An 11,862-nucleotide genomic window follows, 5' to 3' on the forward strand; every position below is an offset into this window, starting at 1 on the left:
GAAATTATATAAAAACTAATACAACAGTTTATGTCATACATTTTATTATAAACTCTATGATTGTAGTCGTTGAGCAACTGAAAAATGATTGTTAAAGTCGTGGTAAGAATATGTTCTACTATTAGTAGCAATGCCAGGTTCTAAGACCAGGTTCTATTTAAAAAAGTAATTTAAATACCCGGCCTGATCGATCATTTATACATATATATAAAATCCGGATAAAAACATAACTTACAAAATTAATCGTTTTATTTTTAGTCCCAAGATTGACCCATTTGCTAAAACTTAAAAATAAGAACAAAATCCGTACATTAATTGTACAATTTTTACTTTTTCAGATTTTGGCCATTGCAGTGCTGGCAACTATAGGCATTTGCCACCCATCGCCTCCGCTCCAGAATCAAAATGCAGTTTCAGGCGTGTTCATACCAACCGATGCCCTGAAGTCCCTTGAAGCATCAGCTCGCCAGAACAACCCGCAACTGCAGGCCAACTCCTCGCCATCGGGACAAAACCCGTTACAATCTAACGATATTAATCTCAACCAACAGCCCCTTAATCCAGTACAACAATCTATTAATCCACAAAACAATCAAAAGTTTATCCAACCATTGAGCCAGCAACAACAATATATACCACAACAAGTTCCGCAGCAACAATGGATTCAACCAACGGCTAACCAACAGCAAAACTGGGTTCAACAACCGTTTTTGAACCCACAACAACAGTTGATTCAACAACCTGTAATTAACCAACAACAACCCATAAACCAACAACAATGGGTTCAACAGCCACTCCAGAATCAACAACTGCAAGGGCAGCAACAGTGGGTTCAACAACCTTTACAGAACCAGGTTCAAGTTCAACCACAAATTTTACCGAATCAACAAAGCCAAATGCTTGTGGCTCAGCCTTTACAGAATCAGCAGCAGTTGTATGTGTCTCAAAATGGTCTGTCTAATCAGCAAGCGTATTTAGTTGGTCAACCCAACCAACAATTAGTTAGTCAACCAAATAATCAGCCTTTATTGGTAGCCCAGCAGCCAAGCCAGAATTTACAGCAAGGATTGATGGGAACTAACGCTATCTTAGGACAAGTAGTTGGCCCTCCGGTGGTTGGAAAACCAGCTCAAAATAACATTTACGAATTAGTGCCTGTCAATAACCAAAATATGGCCAATCGAAATACCTATTTGGTTCCTGTGCAACAACTGCCATCGACTTCTTTGATCATGAATCAAGGATAATGTTACCTCCTGAAGAAGTTTGTAACCTTAACAATTACTTAAAAATTAAATTATCTATTACTTACTATGTACATAAATGATTTTCAAAATTTGTTTTATTTAAAGGATTAAGATTTTTAATGCTTGCATCGTTGGTCCGGTACCTAGAAAGAAATATAACATTTAAATTTCACAGCTTTTTTCTTCCCACGCATATTGTAAAAGGAGGGCTTATAAATTTTGTATTCCCTTTTTTGGGTAGCAACCGGTCACTATTATCAAATTCGTCAATCAGCTAAGCCTAACGTGGTATCACCATAAAACTATTAACATGTATATCTATGTACATGTGTTAGAAGTTCCGTGATTATCACTAAGAGTAAGCAACCAACTAAAAGACTACCCGCGGGCCTATTCGCTTACGTTGAAATTTGTTATCTTCCAACTCTCTCCTTCTTTTTCAGTTAGGCTTAAATATAGAGAAGATGGATAGTGGTAGTTAGTGAATAGCCTGGCTATAATTCCCATGATTTCAAAAAGAACTTAAGTGTTTGGTTCATTTTAGAATTTGCTTATTTTCTTTTCTACTGTTTCTTATATTCGTACCACGGCGTCGTGAAAGCAGCTTGTTAACGTTACAAAATTAACACTAAAAGTATCGGTAAATGATGATATTTTCAAGAAGTTTAGACTGATAATACCGTATAGGACTGATATCAGTAATGTTATCCTATATCGTTATGTAACGATATTGAATTACGTTATATATCGTTATCAATTAACCTTAAACAATTTTAACGATACCTCTTACCGTTAATTTTACTGGTAACGGTATATGAGTATAACTGTAAATGACGCCAAAAATATCGTAACCCAGCAGAATTTATAAGCGGTACCGAATTTATATCGGTTACCCTTTTTGACTGTAGTAACGATATCAGTTTTTTAACGGTAATTCAAGCCTGACTTAAGTCTGGCAAAAAACTATGTAGCCAAATACCCAAAAACCAATGACCAATCTAACAAAATGACAGTGACATTTAAAAAAAATACTTCTGAAAGCAATATGGTGGAAGCGGTGGCTTCGATTTTGCTCTTCGAATTGTATTGATATTTACAGGTTTTGGAACCATTTTATTTAAAGGTAAAGTTATTGAAATTGCTTCCCATAGTATCTATTTTGTATTTCTTGAATTTCAATGTTAATAAACGGTTCTCTGGTTCATAATGCTATGTGTTTTGGAGTGGACTGATCCGATTAGACCTAAATTGAATAGCCTGTTTGTTTTAATTTCTATAACATACCTACTCACTTATTGTTAATCTGAAAACTTTTATAAGTAACAATTTTGACTTCATTTAAAAGTGTTGTTTATTCTATTTTAGATATGTCGTCCACGGAACCTTCACAGAATAAAACATGGGAGCTCTCCCTGTACGAACTCCATCGGATGCCCCAGGAGGTCATAGTGGACGCTACCGAAATCGCTGTGTCTCCACGGAGTCTACACAGCGAATTGATGTGCCCCATTTGTTTGGACATGCTCAAAAAGACTATGACAACAAAGGAATGTCTACACCGTTTCTGCTCAGACTGCATAGTTACTGCCCTTCGTTCTGGTAACAAGGAATGTCCAACATGTCGTAAAAAGTTGGTTTCAAAAAGATCTTTACGGCCAGATCCTAATTTTGACTTATTAATTTCGAAAATATATCCCAGTAGGGACGAATATGAAGCTCATCAGGAGCGTTTATTGACGAAGTTGAGCATGTCTCACTCTCAGGCATCACTAGTTAACTCAATCACGGAAGGGATCAAGTTACAATCTCAAAACAGGCCTCAAAGGTCTAGGAAAAATCATGAGGATAATAGTAATCCTTCAAACTCAAATGGTAATACAGAAGCTCAGAATGGCAGTAGTACATCAGCTCCTAAAGACAGTACATCATCAGTGCCTGGGACTGGTAATCCGACTCCTCCAAGTCAGTCCACCTCAAACCCTGCTTCAGTGAGGAGTACACCATCGCCAGTTCTGTCTGGAGTCAGCTCAGTGTCAAAAAACACCAGTACAACCAAAAGGGCCAAATCAGTCATAACTTCAGAACATAGTGAAAGTGAATCCAGTGATGGAAGGTATTTATTCTCTTAAAATTGCTTTTGTCTAATATTCAACTGTATTTTACAATACAATCCATTCACATGTTTTTGGGGCTTCAGTGTGAATAAGGACAAGAAAAGTCTATCATCCTTCTGAAATTGCAGCTCTGCAGTATAAACATTAATTTGACCTTCTGTTACAATGGTTAATTTCTCTTCTCTTCATTATCTTTTTGTAAAGAAATATATAAAAAAATACTTTATAGGCCCACTTCTCTTTCCCATGGATTTCGTAGAAGGCGACTAAGGGTATAGGCTTATAAACTTGGGATTCTTCTTTTAGGTGATAGGTTAGCAACCTACCCTATTTGAATCTCATTTCTATCATCAAGTCAATAAGCTAAATGTGCATTATTCACTTCAATAAAAAAATTGTGCATCTTCTTACGGTCACCATTGCTATTGCTAATAACATTTTAGCTTTTAAAATGGCAACAGTTACAAATTCTGAAAACCTCACTTTTTATTGACTAATTTCCAGGACAGAAGGTGAAAATTCCATGGACACGGAAGGAGAGGGGGAGCCTCTGAACCCAAACGAAATAGAGTTGGTTTTTAAGCCCCATCCCACTGAAATGACTGGAGATAATTCACTTATGAGAGCCCTTAGGGATAGCTCAGTCAGATATTTAAAGACTACCGCTAACGCTTCAGGTATTTATATATTTAGTATAGGTTTATAGTATTTTTATAGTATAGTAAGTATGTTTATTATACATTATTTATTACCACCCAATTAGCATTATGTCTGCCTAGTGTACTTCACAAATTATAAATGTTACAATAAAGAATAAATCAATTAATAAGTATCATTTTGATGTGAAAATTTTTAAGGGAGACCAGATAAACATATTTGTTATATATGTAGCTTTTATTTATTTATTTTTATTTTATTTATTATTTATTGTAACAATTACAATTTGTAAAATACAATAGGCTGACTTAATGCTAATAGCATTATCTTATTCATCAGTCTACCATTGAGTTAAGCGGAGAACCTTTTAGTTAAAGTGAAGATTGTATAAGTCCATCAAGGAAAATGCTTATGAATTTGGGATTCTACTTATGGATGGACTAGCAACCTGTCACTCGTCACCTGAATTGAACTGAACATGGCTTTTGCGTCTTTGACACAAAGATGTTTGTTTCGATGTTTGTATAATGATTTTTCTGTAATCTTTCAGTTGTAATTTATTTAAGCTCTAGTGACTTGCACAGATAAGCTTGATTTCATTGTGAAAATATGAATATTTAAAAAAAATATATTTTTTAAAGTACATTCTTACATTTCCAAAGACTGCAGTATCCACTTCTTACTGTACTGCCTAGTTTTCTGATTGTTATTAAGTTACCACCAATTTACACTTAAGTTTATACGATTATCCCTATAACGCACTCCTACATCGCCTTCTCCGTTGGATAGTACAAAAAAGTTTATATATAAGTTAAATAAATTTCCCCTTTTCAGTTGACCACCTCAGTAAATACTTAGCCATGCGTCTCACACTTGACCTGGACGCGGAATTACCTGAAGCATACCGTCTTCTCAACTTCTGCATCTATGTGGCTCCATCGCCAGGCCAATTTGTACCGTTGGCTGGCTCACAAACATTGCGGCAAATCAATGATAAGTTCTGGAAGGTACCTACCGTTGTGAGTTATTTGGGAAACAATTCATTTTGAGAGCAAAGGCTATCGACACATTATTTATACACATTATTCAAATTCTTTTAAATTTGCTATGAGAATATCATATCTCATCCATATAGGAATATGCAATGTGTAAAATATAAGGAAGATTATTTGTGACGCACGCAATAATATGAAAGACATGTAATTTTGTTTATGGAATATCTAATGTGTAGATAGCCTGTGGTTTAAACCAAAATTTTAATTGCTTTAAGTAAAATGATAAGTAGGAATAAATTATATCAATGATAAAATATAGACTTGGGGAAAGAGAATTCTATGCTTTTAAATATTTTAAACAAAATATAATCAAATTTTTCTTTTATCTTATATTTTATTTTTATTTTTTAGGTCAACAAACCATTGGAGATGTACTACTCCTGGAAGAAAACCTAGAAGTAAATAGCATTTTAGTTATGTTTATTTTCATAACTAAAATGGGTTTAAAGTGATAATATGATGCAGTGATAATTTTAATAATATATCTAGCAATTTTAATAACTGGAGGATTGGACTCAACCAAAATTAATTAATATTCAATCGATTGAACTGAAAATGTTTTATTAAGGAACTTTGGAGAACAAGTTTTCTGTAAGTTAGGATAAGAGGAATGAAAATCGGTAGCAAAATTGCTAATGATATACCTAATATGAAATTTAATTTATATGGGAATGTACAGTTTATGTGCAATAAATGTAAAAAAAAACTAGAGATTTTTAATACCCTTCCATTATACATTGGCCTGAGTCTTGGATGTTCATTTAAAGTTGAGTTTGTATAGTGTTGCCGAATCTATCGATAGTTGACCTCGAAAATCATCTACCTAATGATACTGTTGCTTTTACTTTTTGCATTATTAACTTGTACATGTATTACAATTTTAATATTCTATATCCTAAATATTGTATGTCTCAAAGTAGATTACAGTGATACATTCTATATTTTTTTAAGATCTTTATCTGTGTTTCGACAATAAAGTGATTGATTACTCAAGTATCGGTAGTGGACTATCGGCAACACTAATACTTAATAACATATGAACTAAGTTCAGTGGTGCTCTACTTCAACTTAGCAATATAATGTTTTTATTTTAATCCTATTGGTGAGGTTCAAGAGAAAAGATCAGAACATGAAACTTAAAAACATTCATGGATATATTCTGAGATTGGTCAAATTATTGATTCGAGCTATTCAAAAAATTTTATTTATTATTATGGGAAATTTCAACCACTTAATAATTGTTCTATGTTTGGGTTTCACAACAATGGTTGTCTTAGTTAACTGCCGCTCCCAAAGCGTCAGGGCAGAAGCAGCTACAACAAACTGCACTGCAGCACTTTCTTCAAAAAAGTCAACTTCACAATTATCAAAACATAGAATTGAAATGTGGAAGAGAGAATACATTAGTCGTATCTTATTGATTTTTAATGTAATGCCAATTAGCCATATCAAAGTCGTGGTTATGATTGTTTATCAAACTGTAAATTGTTTAATTTGTATTTTTTTTAGGAAGGAAATTCCAAAATATTCATCCTTACGCAAGTGAATTAAACGGTGCCTTTGCGTCTTGATTTTGGCGAAATTTGACACAGAGACAGGACTTTTAGGAGTAACATAGGTAGACATTATTTTCTTTAAATTCCCACGGGAACGGGAAGTTCAACGTGGGCGGAGCACTTATATGTATAATAATAAATAATAAAGAGAAAGGATTAGTATTTTTGTATGTTTGAAACGAATAAAGTCAAGAACTACAGGACCGATTTTGATGAAATTTGGTACACAGAAAAGATTTTTAGGAATAACACTCAAAGTTCGCCCTAAAGCTTGTTGTTAATAAAATAGGTAAGGTAGATCTTGATCTTTATCAAAAATTCCACCCAATAACTAGGTATTCTGTACATAATATTGAAAGAAAATATTTTTTTTATAAATAAATATTTACTTGTGGAAATGTACAAAATTACCTTCTAAGCACGTACATAATCTTGCATGTGATGTTAATAAGTGCAAACTTGCAAAAGATACAAGAAGACAAGTGTTTTTTTGGCTTGCTATTGTTTGTACTTTTTACTTTTATTATATAATTTCTACTATATTTATCCTTGTAGTAGGAAAAATTACTTGCAACACCATGTGAAGTGGCGCGAAATTTAAAATCAAGCAATGTATGAAAGTAAGGCACTGTTAGTTATTAATTTTCGATTTTATTAAATGTCGTCTAAATGCATTGTATTCTCTTTTTAGTGCTCGAGTAGCCTCTGCTTTTAATACTTTCATTATATCTACTAGATCTTCTTTATTTCCTGAATCTTGAATTTGCGATAACCTTTCCATTGTCGCGAAGTCTATTTCTTCAATTCTCTCTGCTTCATCGATCAAATTATCCAATTCACCTCCAATGTTTTCTTTGCTATTAATCAATCTTTCGCAATGTTCCCAAAAATCTAAAATTCTCCGTCCTTCTCGCATATTAGAAGTAAACATAAAATTTCTAAGTAACCTTCTGCCATTTTCATCGTTTAGGACATTTTCAATCCTGTCTGTAAAACGGTCAATGTCTGCTTTAGTTGCTCCTTGATAATCATCACAACTGCACGCAGGCAAACAATTATCCATCTTACGACAGTATCATGACATCAAGTTATGACCTTTCCTTCCTTATCGATTTACGGACACATCACTCTAACTTCAATGAAACACATTTTATTCACAATTCTATCCACACTTTGACTAGGAGGAACTCAACATTATAATGCGATGATTCACTTTAAAGGGAAAAGTGAGGTTAACTACAAAAATAGGTACACATTAGTCGAAATCTTGAGGTGTAAATAAATTGCGTTTGTGTTTTCGGTCGACGCGTAGCACGAGACGGGTAGAGGTAGGTTGACTTCAGATTGGAATTTTATGTCACGCACGTCACTCACGATCTACTTACATCACAAGATAAAATGCGCATGCTCCGTTAACCCGGTAAGGACGCGGGAAAACTTCGAATCCTAATGCATTTATATTTAATCAATAAATTTAATATAATGCAAGTGCCTAAAATCTTACACTAAAATATAGGTGTGTTTACGCACGAAATCAAGTAGCGAGTTCGACATGTACTTACAAAACAGAACATTACATCACGAAAGGTAAAAAAAGCCGTGACCTCGCTTGCAAGCGGTTAGCGGCGTCCATTCATTCATGGGAAATAGAGGTGGATCGAAGACAATAGGCAAGACGCTCCGTGTGCATGTTACGGATTATGTAGACATTTTTATTGGAAGTAGGTACTTACCAATGATGAAGATAATATAAAAATAAAATACATCGCTGGGTTTTTCTATATTCTGTGGGTTTTTTATACGACTGTAGAAATAGGTCTAGATGACTTGGGGCCCTGAAAATATCTAAACTAAGCGGATGATAATAATTATGAGCCAATGGTGGCTTTATCATAAGGTATAAATACAAGCACTAATCAATTTTATATTTTATCCATCCATCCAAAATTATGAGTGAACGATGAATGTGGATGAAGCGAAAGAAGTATGCTGAGATCGTGAAAAGTGGAAAGATGTAGAATCTGGCTACCCCTCCGGGGCGAGGCGTGTATTTTACTTATGTATGTATTCATCCATATTAGTAAACTTATGCGAAAGTAAGTTTGTTTGTTTGTTACTCTTCACAGCTAAATCATTGAACCTATCTTCATGCAAAATTTATATGAGTAGGTAGGGAAGTAGAGTACGGAGGCGGACATAGAGTACCGCGGGCGAAAGCTAGGTACACTTAGACTAAGCTAGGTACTAGTTATTTTAAAGTTGCTAGAGACAGAACTCTTTTGTAAGAAGGTAGTTGTTGTTATTGACAGCCTCTGTGGCGCAGCGGTAGAGCGCTTGACAACGGAGGTCCCGCGGGTTCGAATACTGGCGGGCATGATGAGAAACGAACTTTCTGATTGGTCTGGGTCTTAAATGTTTATCTTTAACTATATGTTTTTAATATAAAATGTAAGAAGTATCGTTGAGTTAGTATCTCGTAACACAAGTTTCGAACTTACTTCGAGGCTAACTTAAACTGTGTAATTGCCCCCTTAAATATTCATATTTATTATACTACATACCGAGTGAACCGAATTTGATTGAAAGAAAACATTGTCAGGATAAAAATCATGCAGATTCAGACAACTGAATGTGTAGACGAAGACTGGTGATCCAATGGCGGCTTTTGTAATTGTGTAAAAAATACCAATAATACATGCTTGATTCTGCATGAGCGTAGGAAACATGTTGTGTAGATAAGTAGTAAGTAGGATTAAATCATACCTAACTATTATTTTAGTGCTGAATCCTGATTATATAAAATGGAGGGAAGCTAAATGGTCTTTGGTCCAGGGCTTGTTAACGTTACGAAATTAACACTAAAAGTAATGGTAAATAACGATATTTAAAAAAGTTATGACTGATACTGATGTGATATCGGTAATGTAATCTTAAACTTATATATCGTAACCAATCAACGTTAAGAATAACTATATCAATTTACTTTATAAATAACGTTACCAATTACCGTTATATAGGTACCGATATCAAAGCGTTGTTGACTACCGTGCCGCGCGCGCGCCCCTTTACAACACAGCCCCTTTACAGCCCCTTTACAACGACAGAGAAACAGTCTTAACGATACCTCTTACCGTTAATTTTACTGGTAACGTTATATGAATATTACGGTAAATGACGCTAAATATCGTTACCCAGTATAACGGTACTTAATTTATAACAGTATGAACATATTTATGAAAGTTATAACAATACCAATTTATAAACGATAATTCAAATCTGCTTTGGTCCTTGATCAAAATATTCAACGAAAAAAACATTGAAAATGATGACGTTAAATCAAAGTTGCCAGCAGCGCAACAATTCAGAGATGTAGTGCTTTATTGCTATAGTACCACCCAAAATTCATTTATCATGCGTCATGGGTGGCGCTTTTTGTATTATCAATTTATCATACAGGCCCGATCTAGATCTCGCTTTCGACCTCATATCAAAACTCTTAAGATTTCAGCTAAGACCAAAACGCGCACTTGACCCGTTTCAATCTCGGTACTTTGGGTCTTCACAGATAATTTTTTTTATTGTTTGATGGAAACGTTGTTCTAGGTCTTTTCTTTTTATGAGGTATACGGTATCACCTTTTGTCTCTCATGTCCTATTGCGATTTTTATTTTTAGTAGTTATTTATTTATAACTGTAATATTGCTTTAAATCTTTTTTATCAATTCTTTTTCTAGCGCTTTTTAAGTTCAAGTCAGTGCGCTTTTTTCAGATTGAGTTCGCAACACTGCAACGTTGAAGTCGGCCATTTTGTAGTTTCTACGGTGACTGTTGCACGTGTTTCGTGAGTTGATTTTGAATTATTTTTTGCACTTATTAGTTTCAATTACCATATCAAGTTCTACAATTAAAACTTAACGTTTACCCATTTCAGATCGCCAAAATGGCAGTTACAAAGAAGCCAGTAGCTAAGAAACCCCAATTGCACCAGAAAACTGGTAAGAAAGGTGTCAAAGGTGGGAAAATTCGCGGTAAAGGCAGCAAGAGGAAGATCAGCCTCAAGTTCGTTATTGACTGCACACATCCCGCCGAAGACAGCATCCTTGACGTAGGCAACTTCGAGAAATACTTGAAGGAACATGTGAAAGTCGAGGGCAAAACTAATAACCTAGGCAATCACGTTGTCATCGCTAGGGATAAGACCAAAGTTTCCATCAATGCAGGTATGTTTATAATTTACTATACTTTTTATTTAACAAATTAGCTTTTCTAAGTGGCAGTGCACACAGACCTATTTCAAACATAACCTCAAAATTATGTAGTAGCCGGTTTTTTGGGATAAATGGTTGTAGTAGGCTTCACTGTATTGAATATCCAGTTTTGTAAATTGATAAATGAACCATTTCGATCACGTGTCAGACCTGTCGAGCCTTTGGTCTTGGATTCAAACAAGGCCATTAACCCGGCCCTAGGGGGAACAGGGACACCTCCCCTGTTTCTCACTAGGGTAAAACCTGATCGGCGCGTCCACGTCGCGGGGGTGGGCGCCGAGCACTTCAGTAGGCCGGAGTGTTCGGTGGCAAAGTTCGACAGGGACCCAGTCACGGGGTATAGCGTGAAACCCTGCCCAGGGTAACGGGTGAAGTCTGATACACATCTGGCAGAGTTTCAAATGTTTGTTGCAATGGAAGTCTAGATTCTTCTAAGGTACATATAATTTTAAAATATCCTGAAACTTGTCTTGACTTAGTCATATGTTTGTATTATTTCCTGCTTTTATGTACCTACTTGGAATATCTTGCATTTAAAGTAATTCCATGTAATGTTAGCTCTATTTGAGCTGAAACAGAAAACCATTTTTTTCACCATGTCACATAAAGGTCACATTTTTTACCCAAATTGTTGGTCACCTTTACAGGCCCATATAGTATAAAAATCTAACAACTCAATCCAATTTCCAGACATCCCATTCTCCAAGAGGTACCTGAAGTACTTGACGAAGCGTTACCTCAAGAAGAACAACCTCCGTGACTGGCTCCGTGTCGTAGCCTCAGAACATGACGCTTATGAACTCCGCTACTTCAACATCAATGCGGACAGTGACAATGAGGATAATGAAGATTAAGCCGTCTAATAAATAGTTTTACACTAACAAGCTTTTGAATTTATCCATTTGTCCATACCACTTTTTTACATATTATGTTCAATTCTCTCTGCCCCTCTGAGATAGGCATGA

General features: G+C 35.1%; 2 protein-coding genes across 3 annotated transcripts; both read left to right on the top strand.

Moving 5' to 3' along the window:
- The first annotated feature begins 2,243 nt into the window (after positions 1-2,243).
- On the top strand, positions 2,244-5,799 carry LOC106142603 (E3 ubiquitin-protein ligase RING1). 2 transcript variants are annotated; one of them, XM_013344427.2, is made up of 5 exons: positions 2,244-2,370; positions 2,613-3,360; positions 3,866-4,038; positions 4,853-5,025; positions 5,425-5,799. In XM_013344427.2, the coding sequence occupies exons 2-5, from the start codon at positions 2,615-2,617 to the stop codon at positions 5,467-5,469; spliced, it is 1,137 nt and encodes a 378-aa protein (XP_013199881.1). In that variant the 5' UTR covers positions 2,244-2,370; positions 2,613-2,614; the 3' UTR covers positions 5,470-5,799. The 2 variants fall into 2 exon arrangements, with proteins under 2 accessions (XP_013199881.1, XP_013199880.1); XM_013344426.2 differs by having other exon boundaries at positions 4,853-5,037; positions 5,425-5,798.
- Positions 5,800-10,398: 4,599 nt separating this feature from the next.
- On the top strand, positions 10,399-11,781 carry LOC106142605 (large ribosomal subunit protein eL22). The gene is made up of 3 exons (XM_013344428.2): positions 10,399-10,470; positions 10,561-10,849; positions 11,588-11,781. The coding sequence occupies exons 2-3, from the start codon at positions 10,570-10,572 to the stop codon at positions 11,749-11,751; spliced, it is 444 nt and encodes a 147-aa protein (XP_013199882.1). The 5' UTR covers positions 10,399-10,470; positions 10,561-10,569; the 3' UTR covers positions 11,752-11,781.
- The last annotated feature ends 81 nt before the right edge of the window (positions 11,782-11,862 follow it).

Source organism: Amyelois transitella, chromosome 12 (genome assembly GCF_032362555.1).
Source record: "Amyelois transitella isolate CPQ chromosome 12, ilAmyTran1.1, whole genome shotgun sequence".
Classification (NCBI taxonomy): Eukaryota; Metazoa; Arthropoda; class Insecta; order Lepidoptera; family Pyralidae; genus Amyelois; species Amyelois transitella.